Source organism: Erythrolamprus reginae, chromosome 2 (assembly GCF_031021105.1).
Source record: "Erythrolamprus reginae isolate rEryReg1 chromosome 2, rEryReg1.hap1, whole genome shotgun sequence".
Classification (NCBI taxonomy): domain Eukaryota; kingdom Metazoa; phylum Chordata; class Lepidosauria; order Squamata; family Dipsadidae; genus Erythrolamprus; species Erythrolamprus reginae.
Window position 1 is genome coordinate 12,973,469 of NC_091951.1, and position 20,829 is coordinate 12,994,297.

Sequence of the window (20,829 nt, forward strand, 5' to 3'; positions counted from 1 at the left end):
GAGAGCGGAGCGGCGCTTGAGGGTGGCGGCCCGGATGGCTCTGCGCCCTGCGCCCTTCTGGCTCCCGGTGATGGTGGCGGTGTCTCTGCTACGGGGGAGCTGCCTTGGTGAGTCCCTTTGGGGGCTCCGGTCCCTTTTCCTTCCAGGGAATCTTCCTCTCTCTCTCGTCCCCAAAAAGTTTAATCCCGGAAATAGAAACCCGATTCGGTCCTCTTTCCAGTCCGCTCCCCCTCCCTCTCTGTCCACCGTTTGATTAGATCCCAAAGCGTTGATGGGACTCTGCTGCCCCTCCCCCAGGAGAGCCCCTCTGGGGACAGAACGAGGGTCAACCCCCCGGGTGTCAGTCAAGTCTATCTGGACGCCCGAAGCGCAGTTCTTTCCCTCCCCCAAAGTGGAGGTTGTCGGAAAGCGGCGTTTGCAATCAGGTCAGATGAAGAACTTCCTGGCTGCCTTCGCCCAAGCCCTGCGCCTGGATCCCCTTTCCTGCCTTGGGAGGGGCTTTGGGGCTTCTGGTGCTGGAAGAACCCGGATGGTTTCTCTAATGGGATCCGTGTCTTGGCAGATGCTGGTGTAGTGGATCGATCCGGGTTAAAGTCTTCCTGTGAATACAGCGGGATAAGAGTCTGGAGGGAAGCTCTTCTTAATAATCTTCCTCCTTCCTGATTGTCTCTTTCTCCTGATCCCCCCCATCACTTGGTCCTAAAATTAACCCCAATATCCCCAGAGCTTTTTGGGGGGATGGGGCAGGCAGAGATTTGCCCCCCAAGAGTTTCCTTCTCCCATTTCAGAAGCTCCCAACATGGGACAGTTTGCAAAATCAAAAAATGTTTACAATGTATTATTTATTCTTTAGTAATGGGGAACTCTGGGTGTTCCTGGCTGTTTGCTCTGAGAAGTTATCAATACAGCAACTTCTCAAAAGACATTTAAAAAGGTTGGCAGGAATTTAAGGATGAAATAAGCTGCTTGGAGGTAAAAGGAGAGAAGACCTCTGGGTGGGGACCATGAAATGAGCCGCTTCCTTGGCCACAGACAGGCCCAAACTCACCAGCCCTTCCTGACTGGAGGCACATTCACAATTGTCAGGATGCCAAACCTGTGTTACAGTCACATGTGTCATTTCTGACTTGAGGAGGATTCAGGATTGTGAGGACGCCCAACCTGAGTTATATTCACACATTTCTCCTCTCAGGCAGACTTCAGAGTGGGAGAGGATACTGGAGGGAATGGGCAGCACCTGGGAATTATGTTTTCAGACCCTAATTGGGTGGCTGAAATTATTCCTTTATTCTCTCTTGGGATGGATAGTCACAGATTTTCTGCCGCATAGCAATAGCACCAGCGCTTAGACTTATATTGCTAGTCCTTGACTTGCGAACACAATTGAGCTCAGAATTTATGGGTGAGAAATGTGTGAGTTTTGCCTCAATTTGCCAATTTCCTTGCCCCATTTGTTAAGCAAATCACTTGCACTTGTTAACTAGTGACATGGTTTTTAAGTGAATCTGCTTCCCCATTGAGTTTGCTTGTCAGAAGGTTGCAAACCGAGATCAAATGACCCTGGGAAACTGCAGTCGTCGTAAGTGTTTGAATTTTGATCATGTGAAGAACATGGGGATGCTACAATGCTTGTAAGTGATGATGTAACTTCAAACAGTCACTAAATGAATTGTTGCAAGTGGGGACTACCTGTATACAATTTCACAGTGTTTTCAAGCCCACTCGAGCAGTTGAAAATCTCAGCCTAACAATCTGGGTCCTCATTTTATCGACCTCGGAAGGAATCGACCTTGAGCAGATCAGGATTGAACTCCTGGCTGTGGGCAGAATTAGCATTCTAACCACTGGGCCTCCATAGCTCAAGGTAATAATAATAATAATAATTATTATTATTATTATTTTTATTATTATTATTAATTAGATTTGTATGCCACCCCTCTCCGAAGCCTCGGGGCGATTCACAACAACAATAACAACAACAACAGTGTGACAATGTAAACAAATCTAATATTAAAAAGCATCTAAAAGACCCATCATTTAAAAACCATTCAACACACGCATACCGTACATAAAACTATAAAAGCCTGGGGGAAATGTCTCAATTCCCCCATGCCTGGCGATACAGTTGGGTCTTAAGTAATTTGCGAAAGACAAGGAGGGTGGGGGCAGATCTGATCTCTGGGGGGATCGCCACAGAGAAGGCTCTTCCCCTGGGGCCCACCAGATGACATTGTTTAGTTGACGGGACCCAGAGAAGGCCAACTCTGTGGGACCTTATCAGCCGCTGAGATTCGTGCGGCAGAAGACGGTTCCGAAAGTATGGGGTTGATCCCCACTGAGTCCTGGGTTCAAAGACAATTCCTGTTCGGATGCCTGAACCCTGGAACGGGAGGGGGAATTTCCCACTCGGTGTGGGTGGGTGAAGACGAAGATCTAGGAGGGCTACATGGCACCATTATTGATGACTTTGCTTCCCCATATCTCCCAGGCAAGCAGTTTGGGTTTCCTGTAAGGATCTCACGGCCTCTCGTCTCACCTGAAATCCCTCCTCCCCTTCCTAATTTTATTTTTAAAAACCCAAATCTGCACCTATAAACAATCTATGTGGGGGGATGGGCGGGGACAATGGCCATGGCACCACGGGACTCCCTCGCTTCCAAGAGGGTAGTCCCAAATCCCCATCATTCGGGGGTCTCGGTTCGATCCTGCCTGAAGGGGAGGTGATGTGGGGGACCGCTGCTGGGGCCCTGGTTGGGGGTCGGCAACCCCCCACCCGAGCGAACCAGCTTAGTTTTGCGCCGGCAGTGGTGTGAAAGTCAGCCAGGCAGCAAGTGCCTGTGTTGAAAATAGCCACAGAGGTCAATGCTTTGCAGGAGATTGAAGAAGACCAAGAACATCTGGGACGAGATGGAACATAAAGCATTAACTATCTTGAAGAATTTTAAGTGGTGTGCTGGTGAGTCAGGAGTGCTAATACAACTTTAAAAGTATGTTGGAAAATTTGTTGTGATCGGAATCGGAAAAGCCGGAAATGGGTCACAGCGGCTGCTTGAGAAGTGCCTAATATTTACTCTTCTGCTTTAGAAAGAATTTTTAATGGTTGACTAGATTAATTTTTCTTTTTTAATGTATAAAGGGTTGGAAGGTTAGTGGTTAAATTAGGATCAAAGAAAGATAATTTCTTCCTTTTGGCTATTGGGATCAACAAATTTAGGTTAGGGCACGATGATTCCGCTGGGTATGCAGCGATAAAATTTAGACTAGGGCATGAAGATTAAGCTGGATTCACAGCATTTTATTTTTTAGTTGATCTTAGTGGGTTAATAGTGGAATTTTCTTTTCATGGTTAGTTTTTTCACCTTACATTCTTTCACATTTATTTTTATACTACCTATTGATATATGATTTAAAGAGGCTTGGAGATAAATAAGGGCTTAGGGTTGAATGTTGAGGTTCCATAAAATTCATTGGCCTTATATGAAGATAGGAGGTGGGGTGTTAAAAGAAGAGGGAGTCAATTGTTCATTTCTTCCTCTTTTTCTTTTTCTCTTTTCTTTTGTGGCTTCTACCCTTCCTTTTCTTTTTCTTTATTTCCCTTTTCTTTCTTCCCCATTTTGTATTAACATTTTTTTTAATAAATTTCTTATTCTTATTATTTTATTCTTTTATTTTTAAACATAGCTTTTTTTTAATTAGATTTTTTAAAAAAGTTTATTTGACAAACCAACATACAACCAACATTAAACATTTACATTCCCCTATGTACATAGATTTTTATTAGTTTATAATTCCTTTAAGAAGGAATTGTTATTTAGGTTCGGTAATTTTCTAATTTGGCTAATTGGGCGTTATTATGAGTTGCTACTTGTTTGTTTATTGGTTCTTCCCCCTTGAGTCGGTTACTGGAAGCTTCCTGATGTTTATTTGAATGGTTTCTTATTAATGGGCGATTACTATCTAAAAAGATTTTTTAAGTATACATGAAAATTTACACAGAAGATATATGAAGAAAGTTAAAACTTTATAGCCTAATCATCTTAAGATATTAAAAATGCAGAACAGCCTAAAGGAGGTTTTAGCTACTAGCATTATTGTAATATGTAAAGAACTGAGCAGCTATTTTTTATGCAGATGTTAAAAGTTAAGGAGGTAGCATTGGTTTTCGGCATACTATAAGTTGTACAATTGACCGATTGTAAAGTTACTTGATGTTATTGGTATTTTTTTTTATTGTACTGTGAATGGAGAGAAAATATAAAAAATCCTTGGGGGGGGAAAAGAACAATCCATGTTGGGCCTCAGTGAAGTCGGAATGTTTTTTTTTCCTCTTGGGGGGGACCAGATGGGGATGGAGTCCCCCTTCTTCCTGTGGGGCCCCTGCAGCATCCTTGGGGCAGAGACTGAGCAATGCAGAAGGGGGAGGGGGTGGAGGGAGGCCTTGATGGAAGTGGGGAACAATTGGAGGGAAGCACATAATATTTGGGGGTCCTGCTCTCTCTTTGGCTCTGCTTTCCTTTCGCCTCTCACTCCCACAACCTTCCAGAAGATTCTCCTTTGCCTCTCGGTCACTCCCTCTTTCCACCCTCTGTTTTATTTCTCTCTTCCATTATCTCCCCCTTCATTTTCTTCTCTTCTTCTTCTTCCTCCTTCTTTCCAGACCTGGGAATGAGCCTTCTGTGCCCCATAGAGCATCAGGGTCCTTGACTGAAGCCCCCTAACTCTGCCCCTCTGGGTCCCTTCCAGGCGCCTCCTCCCACTCCCTGAAGTATTTCTTCACCAGCATCTTGGAGCCCAGTCAGGAGCTGCCCCACTTTGTTATTGTGGGTTATGTGGACGATCAGGTCTTCAGTTACTACGACAGCAACAGCCAGAGGATGAAGCCTCGAGTCTCCTGGATGGAGAAAATGGGGAAGGAGGATCCCCAGTACTGGGACAGAAACACCCAGATGGCTCGTGGCAATGAGGAAATGTTCAGAGGAAATCTGGAGATTCTGAGGAGTCGCTACAATCAGAGCGAAGGTGAGTGATGGGTCGGGTGGCTCCTACGGCCCCATATTCCCCTCCCCAGGGACCAGAGGGGGGGGGAGAAAGGGGGGGTCCCTTCAAAGGGAAAGGCTGCTTCCACACCTTTTAAACAGTCTTTTTTAATATATTTATTCTTTTCTAAATCTCCATATAAGATTGTCCTTGCCTCCATAGCTGACATTTTCTGCCAATTGCAGTTAATGAAAACTTGTTTAAATGTATCCATTTGTCTTTCTGAATGTTGATATTGATATAAACTGAGGTAAAAAGAGACCGAAATCTCCCCCACCCATGAAAGTTGGAGGGTCAGACCATGATGGATCTATTGCTGTGGGGGAAGAAGGAAACCACAGGTCTCCCTCCACAAAACCAGCAGTGGATCCTAATTAGATCTTGGGGGGAGCAGCTCCTTGTCCTTCTCTGTGTTTCTAGTCAGGGAAATAAGGGATCAAGTGCAGATCCACCTGGGATGATCCCCAAATGCCAGGAGCTTCTGTTCATCCTCCAGTTGGAAGGAGGGGGCAGGAATACCCAAATGGGGTGGGGGCTCTTGTGGGGGGGGGGTGTCACAGGGCCAGGATCCTCCCAATCTTGAGGGAAAGACAGAAAAGAAAGGATCCTCCACTTGGGGCCCTTCCAGAGTCTCACGTTTCGTCTTCAAGGAACCTTGTTTGGGGGCAGGGGCTGAAAGCACCTGTGGGTCTAGTGGGAGCCTCCTTTCCAGGCTAAAGAGCCCCAAATGTCCCAACCTTTCCTCAAAGGGAGGCTGCTTCCCCCCTCCCCTCGCCTGTGTTGCCTCCTCTGGACCTTCTCCAGCTCCCTCCTCTCCTTTTGGGGGTCTTTGGGCCACAACTGCTCCCAGTATTCCAGATGTGGTTGCTCTGCCTTGATTCATGTAAAGGCTTTGGGACATCAGCCTCTCTTGTGTTTTCAATACAATGCTTCATTCCCACATTGCACTAAACCATGGTTTGTTTCTACTTAGTTCAGTACTTAGTGACTATTTGTGAACATGGACCAAGATTTATGGTCACAGGGACCCCTGAAAGCTTTTATGTAGATCAGACAGATCCTCTTTGAGACCACCAGATTCTCAGTCCCTCTTTGCAGCCGCAGATCCAGGCTCCTGTTCCCTCTCTGGGATCCCTTCCTTTCCCCCCAGAGGAACAGCAGGAAGAAAGATGGAAAGATCTCCGTCCCTCTGTTTCTTTTTCCACTCCTCCTTCTCTCCGTCTCCCTTGGGATCCTCTGCTGCCTTTTCCAGATTCCCTTTTCCTGGGAAGGTTCAGGGATTCCGTCCTGGGGGGAGGGGAATGCAGGGAGGGAGGGGGAGGGAGGGGAGGAGGGAGGTTAGTGGTGGGGGCTTTATTTCCCTTGGACTCTGGGGAGGAAATGGGGGTGTCAGTGCCTCTGTCAAAGTCCCTGCAGGAAGGCGGGCAGCTCTGTGTATCTTCAGGACTCCAGAAACCATCCTCCTCTCTTGTCTTTTAGGCCTTCACACATGGCAGGTAATGTATGGCTGTGAGCTCCGGAGAGACGGGAGCAGAGGAGGGTTTCATCAGTATGGCTACGAAGGGAGGACCTTCCTCACCTTCGACAAGGAGACCCTCACTTGGGTGGCTCCTGACCTCCAGGCCCAGATGACCCAGAGGAAATGGGATGGTTTACCAGGAAGGAATCAGTATTTGAAGGGCTACCTGGAGAAGGAATGCATTGAGTGGCTGGAGAAGCTCCTGTCCTATGGGAATGAGACGCTGCTGAGGACAGGTGAGCATCTGAATGGAGACTGGACTTTCCTCCTTTATGGCCGGATCTCTTGGACACATTCAGCCCCTTTGAGTCCCTGGTCTGCATCCTGTTTTCTCCCTGGTGGGAATCCCCCCCCTTCCAGCCTCTCTCAAGGACACGGGAAGCCCTGATTGGTTCTCACTACCAGGCAGCCATTCAGTGGACCAGGAAATGCAGCCTCTGCCTGGCAGGTGTCTGGGTGGGTCATGCAGGAAAAGCCCTTGAGGGTGTCCAGTTCACTGTCCACAACGAAGGAACCATTTGGGCCCATTCAGTGAAACCCCCATTAGCCAAACTGCAGTGGTGGGCACCCCTAATTTCCCCCAATTAACTCTGCTTCTGCCCACATCCCATAGGGGGCTCCCTCCCTGCCTTGCACTTCTACCATTAAGAAGGCATTATCCGTGTCCCAACTGGGGTAAAAGGGCCAGGGATGGGGGGTTCTTTTGTTTCCAGGGGGTTCAGTGGGGAACAAAGTTTCTGTTTTTCTTTTAAGCCTCAAACAGATTCCCACAATTCTCAGTCAGCCTTTCTCAAAACAACCCTCTCCCCACTTTAGGAATAATAATAATACTAATAATACTAATACTACTACTACTACTACTACTAATAATAATAATTTATTAGATTTGTATGCCGCCCCTCTTGGAAGTACCCCTCACATTATATTTTTTCCCTGCAATTTTTAAATTAATTTACTATCTAGAACACCCCTCCCCCCTCGGTCTACCCCTTCCCTGCTGGGGTCCTTGATCCCTCCAGGATCAACTGCATGAGATTAAGATCAATGGGGGATCCACTGCTATTTGTCTTTGAAATAACACCCTGATTAGTTGGGGAAAAAAAAAAAGTAAAGCAGATAAGAGTTAAAACAGCAACTGGAAAACCCCGACCCTATTTTTCTACCTACCATTTACCCTTCCTTTCCATACCCTTTTTTGCCTTAATTTTCATTACTTTTCACCTCCCTCCTTTAATATTAAATAAATAAAGTTTGCTTACTTTTGAGTCTCATACATAGATATTTTTGCTTTTTTTTTTTAATTTTCACTACTATTACCCCTTTTCTTTTTGGACATCTTTGCATATATTGGATTACCTTTGGATATTTGGAAATTGAAATTGAACATCTTGGACATTTTGATATTAGGACACTTGAATACTGGACGTTCATAAATCCGGAACTTTGGACAACTTGCTAATCCTCGACTGTCTCCTTTTTTTCTCATCCTCCCTGGAACTTCGTCATTAAAACTTATTCCATCAACTACAAACAAAAATCTTAACAAAACCTTACTCTTTGAATTTATACCCCATCAATATCCTTCTATCAAACTCTCAATATAACTGAACCGAACTGCACCGAACTTGACCAATTCAATAGCACCACATTGTTGAACCACGAACCATTTGATTTGGATTGAATTTCTTTTAATTTACTTAAATCTTATTTTGATATCTTTGGACTATATATACTCACAAAACCTCCTTATCCAATTGTGTAATACATAAAATATTGCAATATTTATTCTAGCTACTGAACTATTTATATAGATTATATTATATTATATTATATTATATTAAGATAGATTGTACTATATTTAGGTAGAATATACTGATAGATTGATACTGATAGATTACTTTGAGTTGATAGCTTTACTTTATATTAACATTAAACTTTAGACTTTATCCTTAATTAATTTTAAATAGCAAATAGTAACTGGACTTCTTTTTGATTCTATCAAAAAGTAATTTAATGTTTTAAGATTTATCTGATTTAATCAACTTAACTGATTCAACTGATTTAAACCCTTAATAGAGTAACCCCCCGATTGATTGACTGTCTTTCTCCTTATACTGAATATCGAATAATTGTACTACTGAATTATTATTCTCTCCCATTTTTTTCTTCCCTTCCTCTTCTTCTCCATACATTGAGATATTATTACTGGAGTCATATTGATTTAAATGCTATTTTATTGATAATTTGAACCCTAAATATAAACTGTCTTTCTCTTGCTACTTCTTAAGGGTAACAAATTCTGATATTCTTTTAACAACTCTCTACTAATTGTATCTTTAAAAAACAAAAAACCCTTACTACATATACTGCAATTTTCTATACCACCTTAATCACTCTAACCTTATTACTTCCGACAACATTACATACACTTCTCTACACCACATACATCCTTTTACTACAACATACACACCATTTATATACTGTTCTAACGACCTCTCCTTAACACAAAAATGTCTGCCTCAAATCAACCAACCCTTATGAAATCTTGGAAGAAAAACCCCAATCAGCCCGCAACACCAAATTCAACCCAGCAACGCTCAGCTGACTTGTCAGACAAAACATCTCTCCAACAACAAACACAGGAAATTCCCAATATATCACTAAATGCCTTATTGGAGAAGATGAACAAAATGCAAGACACATTAGATATTAATTTTGAATCCATAAAGGGAACGATGGGAGAAATGAAGCACGACATCAAGAAAATTCAAGAACATGCGGGTCATCTTGAGGAGCGAACGACTAAATTGGAAGACCAAATGGAAGTCGTTTGTGAAACAATTACCAAGAATACAGAAAAAATAAATAATATTGAAGAATTAACCAACAGGATGGATACCAAATTTCACTTTTCAGAAGAGAAGGCAGAATATACCAACAAATCCCTGGAAGAGTCCCTTATGAACCTGGAGCTCGAGAAATCAGCCTTTTTTTTGCGTTTCCAAAATATCATAGAAACCGATCAACAAGACCTTCCTTACACGGTGGCGACAATAATAGCTAAAATCATCGATAAACCAATGGACGAAATTTTAGCACAAATGGACGAGGTATACCAGCTTACAACTTCATACGCTAGACGAAACAGACTCCCACGAGAGGTCCATGTACGTTTTCTCAAAAGGAAATTTAGAGACGAAATTTATAATGCCTCTAAGGATAATCCAGCTACTCACCAAGGTCGAGATATAGTAATCCTACGCCAAATCCCAAAGCGAGTAAGGGAGAAACGCAAACCCTATCAAACGCTAGCCACCAAATTAAATAAAGAATCTATACAGTTCAGGTGGATGATACCAGAGGGAATGACGATTACACTTCTGGATAAAAAATATAAAATTTCCACTCCTGAAGATGCAAGAGACTTCTACGCCCACATCTTGAAGATGGATCAGTCTGCCCTTAAAGAATTCGACACTAGAGACACTCCCCGAAATGAAGAAGCTACCTTCGATGACAATCAGATAAACAATGATCAAGAATTACAAATTCAGAATGACGAGTCAAACAAACATGGACCAGTTACCCGGGCAAGAGCTGAGGCAAGAAAGGAGAAAATTAAGGAACCAACACCACAACAATAAACAACCCCAAATCACACTATTCTCAACAAACATAAATGGTCTGAACTCATATAAAAAGAGACAAAAAATATTCCATAAACTATTTGAAAATAACTATGATGTAATTTCACTACAAGAAACCCACATTAAAAATGAAGATACTACTCTTTTAGCTATTCCCAACCCCAAAATTAAATCCGAGTTCGAATTCTTTTGTGCTTCCGCCTCCGAAAAAAAGAGAGGCATAGTTCTATATGTTAAAAAAATTTATTCTCCAACATTAATATATACCGATGAAAATGGTCAATTACTAATTGTGCAAATAACTTTACAAAATAAAAGAACAATAAATATAATATCAATATATGCACCATCTGTTAGACAATCTCCCTATTTTAAAAATTTACACAAAAAAATATTAGAATTAGATCTAAACAATTTTGTGATAATTGGAGACTTTAACGCAATAGTTGATGTAAACAAGGATTATAAAGGTAACTCCAAGTGCCGTACTCGTAACATCATTCCCTCCACTTTTCACCATACCAAGTCCAGTTAGTAGAAATAAAGAGAGGACACATGTTCTTGTGGGTGACTCGATTGTCAGAGGTGTTGATTTGGGACAGAGGAAGGATGTAGTGAAGGTGATGAGGTGTCTTCCAGGAGCCACTGCCCACAGGGATAGGAGGCAGATTACAAACATTATCAAGGCTGTGAGTAAAGATAATAACGTTGATGTGGTGGTGCATCTTGGCACAAACGATTTGTCCCAGAGAAATGTTAATGTAGTAAAAAGAGATTTTCAATGTCTAAGTGTGGAGCTGGGTAAAATAACTGATTCAGTGACATTCTCAGAGGTGTTACCGGTTTGTGGCCAGGAGGGTAAAACAAGTTGTATCAGAGAGTTTAATGTGTGGTTAAGGCAGTGGTGTAAAGCTGAAGGTTTTGGTTATGTAAGTCATGATGTCAGTAGGTGGTCTAATAGGGAGTTGTTTAAGAGGGATGGTTTGCATCCATCATACAGAGGTGCCCAGGTGCTCGGTGAGGAATTCAGAACTTTTTTGGACAGGCATTTAAACTAGGTAAAGGGGACAGAGATGTACCAGATGTGGAGGATTTCTGTCCCCGACCAATGAGGATAAATCAGTTTCTGGAAGCTTATGAAAAGGGAGCTGTAAATAAAATAGATGTAGTTGCTGATGATAAGGGGCAAACTAATAATGAAAATAATGTCCTTCGGGTAATGTACACAAATGCTCGAAGCTTGAGCAACAAGCTCTGTGAGTTAATGGCCATAATATCTAGAGATAATTTGGATCTGGTTGCCATAACTGAGACATGGTTTAGGGATTCTAATGAATGGGAAATATCCATACCAGGATATACACTGTATAGGAAGGATAGAATAGAGAGAAGGGGAGGTGGAGTAGCCATTTATGTTAAAGAAAGTCTAAAAACAATACTAATTCAAAATACATGTAAAGATCTGGAGACCCTCTGGATTTGCATGCAAAATAAAGATGGTTCTGTCATTAGAATTTGGGTGATCTATAGGCCTCCAGGGCAATCTGAGGAACATGACAACAAGATGGTGGATGAGATTACCCTAATGGCAGTAAAGGGAGATATTGTGGTTATGGGTGATTTCAACATGCCTGATGTTGACTGGAATATCCCCAGTGCCCTTACATGCAAAAGTAAGAATATAGTAGAGGCCTTTACAGGAGCAGCTATGGCACAGCTAGTTAAGACACCAACTAGAGGGGAGAATATTCTAGATTTAGTTTTTACCAATGGGAATCGGGTTTCAGAGGTCAAGGTGGGAGAAAATTTAGGTTGCAGTGACCATCTATGTTTGTGGTTTGATGTAAAAACTGATGGTGAGCAATCCTATACTGCAACCAAAGTATTGGATTTCAGAAAAACAAATTTTAATGCAATGGGGGAATATTTAAATAATGAATTAAAGGGGAGGGATAAAATGGCAGGAGCAAGCACCCAGTGGACTGTATTAAAAAAGGCCATCTTAAAAGCCACAAGACTTTATGTAAAGCAAGTAACTAAAGGTAAAAGGAAGAAGAAACCGCTATGGTTTAGCAATGATGTAAGGGCTATAGTCAATGAAAAAAAGGCTGCCTATAGGAGGTATAAAGAGTCTGGAAGTATAGCTGATAGAGAGGTGTATAAAATGAGACAGAAGGAGGCGAAACAGATAATATATGCTGCTAAAGCCTCAAAAGAGGAAGAAATAGCAAAATCTGTAAAGAAGGGGGATAAAACCTTCTTCAGATATATTAGTGATAGGAAGAAGAAAAACTGCAGCATCACAAAGCTTAGTACCGGGAATAATACATACATTGATGGGAATAAGGAGATCGCTGACCATTTCAATAGCTACTTCTGTTCAGTTTTCTCAAAAGACACCTTACAAAATAATAATAATACTATAGAGGGATATAGCATTGCTTCCAGCTGTACGGATTCAGCTCCAGTGATCTTAGAAGCCGATGTCTTAGAAGAACTTGAAAGATTAAAGATAAATAAGGCAATGGGTCCAGATGGCATCCACCCCAGAGTTCTTAAAGAACTCAGATCTGTCATTGCTACCCCCCTGACTGATTTGTTTAACAAATCCCTGTTAACAGGAGATGTTCCTGAGGATTGGAGAATGGCCAGTGTTGTGCCTATCCACAAGAAGGGCAGTAGAGATGAAGCTGGTAACTACAGGCCAGTTAGCTTGACATCAGTTGTAGTTAAAATGATGGAGACTCTACTCAAAAAGAGGATAAATCAGCATCTAAAAAACAATAACTTATTGGACCCAAATCAGCATGGCTTTACTGAAGGCAAATCGTGTCAGACTAATCTCATTGAGTTCTTTGACTATGTCACAAAGGTGTTGGATCAAGGTGGTGCCGTGGATATTGCCTATCTGGACTTCAGCAAAGCCTTTGATACGGTTCCACATAAAGAGTTGATAGATAAATTAGTGAAGATTGGACTTAATCCCTGGATAGTTCAGTGGATTTCAAGCTGGCTGAAGCATAGACATCAGAGAGTTATTGTTAATGGCGAGTATTCTGAGCAGAGTCAGGTTACAAGCGGTGTGCCACAAGGGTCTGTTCTGGGTCCTATTCTTTTTAATATGTTTGTGAGTGACATAGGGGAAGGTTTGGTAGGAAAGGTTTGCCTATTTGCCGATGACTCTAAAGTGTGCAATAGGGTTGATATTCCTGGAGGGGTCTGTAATATGGTAAATGATTTAGCGTTACTAGATAAATGGTCAAAGCAATGGAAACTGCAGTTTAATGTTTCCAAATGTAAAATAATGCACTTGGGGAAAAGGAATCCTAAATCTGAGTATTTCATTGGCAGTTCTGTGTTAGCAAAAACTTCAGAAGAGAAGGATTTAGGGGTAGTGATTTCTGACAGTCTCAAAATGGGTGAACAGTGTGGTCGGGCGGTAGGAAAGGCAAGTAGGATGCTTGGCTGCATAGCTAGGGGTATAACAAGCAGGAAGAGGGAGATTGTGATCCCCTTATATAGAGCGCTGGTGAGACCACATTTGGAGTACTGTGTTCAGTTCTGGAGACCTCACCTACAAAAAGATATTGACAAAATTGAACGGGTCCAAAGACGGGCTACAAGAATGGTGGAAGGTCTTAAGTATAAAACGTATCAGGAAAGACTGAATGAACTCAATCTGTATAGTCTGGAAGACAGAAGGAAAAGGGGGGGACATGATCGAAACATTTAAATATGTTAAAGGGTTAAATAGGGTTCAGGAGGGAAGTGTTTTTAACAGGAAAGTGAACACAAGAACAAGGGGACACAATCTGAAGTTAGTTGGGGGAAAGATCAAAGGCAACATGAGAAAATATTATTTTACTGAAAGAGTAGTAGATCCTTGGAACAAACTTCCAGCAGACGTGGTTGGGAAATCCACAGTAACTGAATTTAAACATGCCTGGGATAAACATATATCCATCCTAAGATAAAATACAGGAAATAGTAAAAGGGCAGACTAGATGGACCAAGAGGTCTTTTTCTGCCGTCAGTCTTCTATGTTTCTATGTTTCTATCTATTATGGGGAAAATAGCTGCCATAAAATCAAACATTCTTCCAAGGTTTCTTTACCTATTTCAAGTTGCTCCAATAAATTTGAATAAAACTTTTTTCAATACTCTTCACAAACAAGTAAAGAAGTTTATTTGGACCAAGAAGAAGGCCAGAATAAAACTGAAAAACCTTCAAGACCTTAGATCCAGGGGTGGACTTGGACTTCCAGATTTTTATATGTATTATCAAGCTACCATTTTAACCATGATTAAAAATTGGATTACGCTCCAAAACACAAGACTCTTAACTCTGGAAGGATTCGATCTTCTTGCTGGGTGGCACACTTTCTTGACAGCAGACTACCATAAAATACCCAAATACTTCAAAAATCATTACTTACGCAAAACACTAATAACAATTTGGTTCACTATAAAAAAAAAATTATTACACTTCAATACCAAAATGGATATCCCCCAATGAAATACTAACTTTTCCTAATCTTTTCTCGTACTCTAAAATTCTGAGATACCAACAACTACTCGACGAATCAGATGCTCTTATTTCTAAACAACAACTGAACAATCAAGGAATTAATATAGACTGGTTAACATATTTACAAATTAAATTAAAGTACGAACAACACAAAAAGCAATTTGGATTTCAAAATAATAATGTAATAGACACGATTCTTTTCGGTCCTTCTACAAAAATGATCTCAAAATTGTACAACTACTTACTAATCCAAGAAAATCCCGAAGAGCAAGTGAAATGTTGTATGATAGCTTGGGCTCAGAATTTTGGATATACGATTAACCTAATTGAGTGGGAGAAAACATGGACATCAAATTATAAAATGACAACGGCAATGTCTTACAAGGAGAACCAAATTAAAATGTTTTATCGTTGGCATTTGCCCCCAGCAAGAATATCCAAAATGTTTCCCAACTTCTCACCGACCTGCTGGAAGTGCAAGATCAAATCTGGAACTTACTACCACACATGGTGGACATGCCCAATTGCACAAAAATACTGGACAACAATTCAATCCCTAATCGACCAAGTCATGTCAATCAAATTACCACTCAAACCCGAACTTTATCTTTTAGGGATATTCAGACAAAACCTTACCAAGACACAAAAATACCTTATACTACAAATTATAACTGCAGCCAGAATATCATATGCCTCTCTTTGGAAATCTGATCAAGTACCCTCTTTCTTTACAATAATTACGAAAATTAATGAATGTGCTGAAATGTCTAAAATAGCAATGGAAGCACAAAACAAAAAAGACTCAGAATACTACGAAGCATGGGAAAATTGGCATAAATGGGTTTCTCAGAAAAAATACAAAAAACTTTTATCGTAAAATTCATACTTTATCACACCCAAAAGTACCTTCAACACTTAAATTAATATTAAAATAAATCAGAAAAGAAGCACCAAAAACTAATCAAATTTGCAACAAGAAAATATATTAAATCTCTTTTTATCTGTTTTCTAACTAACTCAACACACATTATAAACGTACTAACCACTTTTAGAATAACCAATCTTTATACACACCCACTATATCACCTATATACTCCCCACTCTACAACTAAACAAAAGTCGTCCATAAAAACGTCTGCATTAAATGCAGATTCTTCACTCTCTCCCTTTCCCTTTTTTTTTTCTTTCTCTTTTCTTCTTCTTTTCTTTCTTTCTCCTCTTCATAACTAGAACTTTAATGCTTATATATACTAAGAAATACGACATTTGAGTTATTTCCATATATGAATATTAAGATTAAGGAAGTAAGAGTTATTACTTTCCCTCTAAGACACTTGTGTATTACAACTCACATGTATTATAATCCTATCATAAATGTTTTGTTTTTTCTGAATTCTCCCTCCCCTTCCCACCCCCAACCTTTCGTTCTGTCCCCCCTTTCCCCAATCCCCTTCCTTGTTTTTAATTATATTTGTAAATAAATAAAGTATATTTTCAAAAAAAAAAAAAAAAAGATCAATGGGGGATCCACTGCTGATTTCCAACAACCCCTCCCTACTGGGGGAAGAGAACCTTCTCCCTCTTCCATTGGCACCAATCTCTCTCTGCCCCCCCCCCTTTTCAAAGGCAAAATCTCTTTTCCAAATTGATCAGTGTGAGATTCCCTTTGATCTCTCTTCCCCTTAAAATTGGGGTTGTGTCCCTTGGAAAGAGGCCTGGAGCAGCCTCAGATTCAGGGGAGCAGAAGAGGATGCAGAAAGTAGAGAGAATCTTCTGTGTTGTGGCTGTTTTGAGAGGGAACCTAAGAGACCATCTCCACTCTCCCTCCCCTGAAGGGAGCAGCCCAAGATCAGCCAGAGGTCAAAGCAGACAGAGAGGAATTTCCTTGGACCCTCAATTTGCTGCCGGAGGTTTTTCAGGCTGAGTCCCTGGGAAGGACTCAAAACCAGGAGTTCTTGTGGTTGAGCGTTTTCCAGATTCGGAGCATTTCCCAAAACCCCTTGAGATGCTTCAGGTGTGGAGGGGGAAATAGGGGGAGAGGTTCCTGCCCCTGATTTTCTCACCCACCTTTCAGTCTCTGGAGGGGCTCAGAGTCAATTCCGGTGTTTCTGCAGAGCCTCCAGTGGTGACGATGAGCAGCAGGACGGAGGTGGAGGATGGGATGGAGACGCACGTCTGCCGGGTCCACGGCTTCTACCCCAGGGAGATCGATGCCTCCTGGACGAGGGACGGGGAGGTCTGGCTGCAGGACACCTTCCATGGGTTCCTGACCCCCAACACGGATGGGACCTACCACTACTGGATCAGCATCCAGATCGACCCCAAAGAGAGGGGCCGCTATCGGTGCCACGTGGAGCACGATGGCCTGCAGGATCCTCTGGACTTGGAGCTGAAGGGTGAGAGGCTGCAGGGAGGGAAAGGCTGGGCTCTTGGGCAGCCTGGAGGGGGTTGGGAGAGAAATCTGACCCCAGATGTGTCCAGAAGTGAACGTACCTGAGCTTTAAGCCATTGGTTTTTCTAGTGTTTGAGGTTGGTGAAGCTGCAGGGACCAGACCCTAGAACTGACTTCAGGGGATATAAAGGAAACTACAGAATCCCATCACAATACTTGGCTGATCCTGATGAAATGCCCTTAGATCCTCTCTTAGGCCTCCCCTGGTTCTTCCTCCCAGCAGAAAAGCAGCAGTTACGTTGAGCACCAGAAATAGATTTGCTTTTGTTTACAATTCCTAAAGTAGAAGAATCAGGAGGAGTCTGGTAGCCCCTTTTCTGAAGGCAAATTTTGGCTGGACTGATGGACATCAGGAGTCAGAAAAGAGGCTCCCAAGTCTGAGCTTTTTCCCATCAGAGACTGACAGGGTTTCCTGCTATAAAGATCAAAAGGTCACTCTGTGTTGCTGCTCTAAGAAAGAACTTGCACATTATTTTATGATACATGAATTCCTGAGGCTCAGCATAAAACCCAAGGAAAAAATCCCCCTCTCAAAGAACTCTGCATATGCTCAGAAGTTTCCCTATCGTACATTGGATTCCCAAAGTTCCAAAACTCAAATTGAAATCCATTTTTTATTGATGATTGTCACCATGATACAGGAAATGATCAAATTTAATTGCTCTTTCTCCCAATTCAGAACCCACCGATTCAAAATCCAACCTTTGGCTCATCATTATTGGCTGCGTTGTGGCTGCTCTGGTCGTTGTGGGTGGGATTGCTGGGATTGTGGTGTTTTTCAGTAAGTATCTTTTTTGGGGGGGGGATGATGGAAGGAAGATGGGGAGATTCCCCCCAAGTCTTTCCCTTTGGGGAGCTCCTTCTGGGCCTCCTTCTGCCCTGTTGTCCCAGCCCTCTTGGGGAGCATCTGAGATCTCAGCCTCTTGCTGGGACTCCAGTCTCGGTTCAGCTGAGTCTGAGATTCAGGCAGTCTGAGGTTCTTCTGAGTTGGGAAGAGGCCTCCCAGTTCCTCTGTCCCCCTCAAAGGCTTTGATCAAAGAGCAACAGAGAAGGATTTCCATGGGAACCTCCCTCCCCTCCCAGCTGCTTCCCCCAATTCCCCTCCATCCATCTCGGAGGCAGCAGGTCTCTCTTGGGGCAAATCAGGAGATACATTTGTATTTTGTATTTTGAAGATCTTTCTGTCTTTGTTGATGGGACAAAGTGACTGTGAAATATTTCCTGGGGTTCTTCCTCTTACTGAGGGAGAGATTGAACGATCTCTGGTGGATTTTTTTTTAGCTTTAATTGATTTTTCTCCTTGCAGACAGACGTCAGGAAGACTACAATGCAGTCCCAAGTGAGTGATTTGTCCTCCTTCCATGTAATCTCTAACTTAGAACAGGCCTCATAGGCACCATCACTTGAGGATTGTGTGTGTGTGTGTGTTTTTAAGCACAAAAGCAACTCATGAAGCTGCATAGTTGTGCTATTTCCTCCTAAGAACTAAGCTGGGGAAGGAGGCCCCCTTTCCATAAGAGCCAGACTGATATTGGGAGTGAAGATCCAGGACAAGAAACCCCCCAGAGGATGAGAAGATCCACCTGGGTGAAAAGTTTGCTCTGAGTGAGAAGCTGCTCTGGTCTCCAAGTAGGAGGAACTTGCAGAATCCACTTTCCTTGCACTGGTTTCTTCCTGCGGAGGAGAAGGGGAACTCTCCCTGTTGGATTTCCAGGCACTTTCATCCAGGCAGGGAAGGCAGCCCACAGTCTGCATGGTGGAGCCTCGGCCCCTTTGAGGGAAAGAGCCCTTCATTCCTTGGTGGGAAATAGGAAAACCACTGGCAATGCCGTGATCCCCAATGGTTAGAGACTCTTCAGGTGGCATAGCTGAGACCTGGCTGATTCTGGAAGTGGGGAGATTCTCCTCTCAGAGATGCGTCCAGCTGGGTTGAGGGTTTGGCACCAGCCGGTCTCCAGGGTCCAGGGCAGGTGGGATGGCAGTGGTCCTCTGAGAGTCTCTTTTGGCCTTTAAGGGCCTTGATCCCCAGGTTTCTGGTTGTGATTCCCTGTTTCTGAATCTGGGCTCAAGAGATTAATTGGGCTTGTTGCCACTGTACCAGCCTCCTTGATGCATGGCTACCTACCTGCCTGAGTGCTGAAGACCATCTCAGGGTTGGCATGGAGTTGCCCCAGGATTCTGGTCCTAGGAGTCTTCAGTCTGCCATCTCTGGCTTTGGTCTCGGAAGCGGCCCAGAAGTTCATGTTCACCATGGTGGACATGGGCCTTTTCCAGATAATGTTGGGCCCAACTCGGGACAGTGGTCACACACCAGATATGATATTGTTGTCAGAGCAATGGCAATGTGATCTGGTGGGGAAATGTTTAAAATATTTTATATGGCATTTGTTAAATTTTATTGCAAGCTTCCTGGAGTCATCTTGGAGTGATGGATGTCATAAAAGTTAAATCATGAAATAAATGAACAGCCTGGTCTCCTCTGAGAGATTCATGAGGCTGCAGAGGTTTAATGGTGAAGAGAGAGAAGAGGATCAGGACAAAGCATTCCTGTTCCTGTGTCCATTCCCTTTCTGTCCTCTCACTCTGTGTCTCTCTCTCCAATGCAGGGAGGAACCAGGCCATTTAGCAGCCCCCTCACAGGTGAGTGACCCCAATGGGGGCTGTATGGAGTTGTCCCTTCCCCCTCCCACTTTTCCCTCATTCAGTCAATTGTGAAGAAGGCGAGAGTCACTGTTTCTTCCCAGCCAGCGCTTGGATCAACTGCGGGGGAAATGTAGAGTAGAACAGAGAGGACGGTAGGAGAGCTGGCCATTCCTCGCGAGAGAGGGAGCTGTAAAGAAATGGGAGGGGGAGAGAAAATGAGGAGGCTAAGAGACCCGGTAACTAAACTTCCTCATGAAGTTTTCAGTGCTGCGAAAACTAAACCGCGCAGCCCCAAACCAGATGGAAGAAACGTGCCTCCCTGCCATCCTCAGAGCCTGCAGCACTCGTTTTGCTCGTCTTTAGATTGACCTCCCTTTAAACCGCGTCTCCATCGCCTGCGCTTCGCTGAGGACTGGACCAAGGCGACTCCATCCCCGTGAGTGAAGGGAAAGGAAAGGAATCTCCCCCGGTTCCCTACTGGCATTCAGGGACACTCCCACCCCACACATCACCCAAAAAAGAGCCAGCCACACTGGAGAGCACTCTGGGTTCCTCCCTTCACGGTGTGGAATTCTCACGCGGGCTCTTCTGCCATCCCTCACAAATTTTCCGCTCTCTTCTTCTTCCTAAGCGGTTGGCAGGGAGGCATCAGGAAGGCTCTGCGGAGATGGAAGGTGGGAGGAATTAAAGCCAGCTCCTTTGGGGACCTTGAAGGGACTCCCTAAGAGGAAGCGGGTGCCAGGGAGCCTTGTCTGAGGCTGAAGCGCCAGTCCTTGCCACGGCCGGGATTCCCCACCTCCGGACTGTCGGTGCAAGCAAAAAGAGGCAGGGGATCCTGGCGGCAGCAGCAAGCGAAAGGGAAATCCCGGAAGCGGCAGTCACAAGTCAGGGAAATCCCTGCAGCAGTAAGAGAGTGTATGCGGAGTAAGAGAGCGCATACACCTGGGCTTGGGTTCGTAAGTAGAAAATGGTTCAGAAGTAGAGGCAAAGAAATCTGAAACGC

The 20,829-nt window shown here is 43.2% G+C and overlaps 1 protein-coding gene across 3 annotated transcripts in view; it reads left to right on the forward strand.

The window, feature by feature from the left end:
* Nucleotides 1–20,829, forward strand: part of LOC139159747 (major histocompatibility complex class I-related gene protein-like) — an 82,360-nt gene continuing 61,531 nt past the window's right edge. The window contains exons 1-7 of one of the 3 annotated variants that reach the window (XM_070737121.1): nt 1–107; nt 4,744–5,019; nt 6,517–6,792; nt 16,846–17,127; nt 17,863–17,964; nt 18,490–18,522; nt 19,790–19,823. In XM_070737121.1, coding sequence (XP_070593222.1) covers nt 35–107; nt 4,744–5,019; nt 6,517–6,792; nt 16,846–17,127; nt 17,863–17,964; nt 18,490–18,522; nt 19,790–19,809 — 1,062 coding nt within the window. In that variant the 5' untranslated portion in view covers nt 1–34 and the 3' untranslated portion in view covers nt 19,810–19,823. Of the gene's footprint in view, nt 108–4,743; nt 5,020–6,516; nt 6,793–16,845; nt 17,128–17,862; nt 17,965–18,489; nt 18,523–19,789; nt 19,824–20,189; nt 20,263–20,829 lie in introns of those variants that run through there. The other 2 variants (XR_011557841.1, XM_070737120.1) reach the window with 2 other exon arrangements.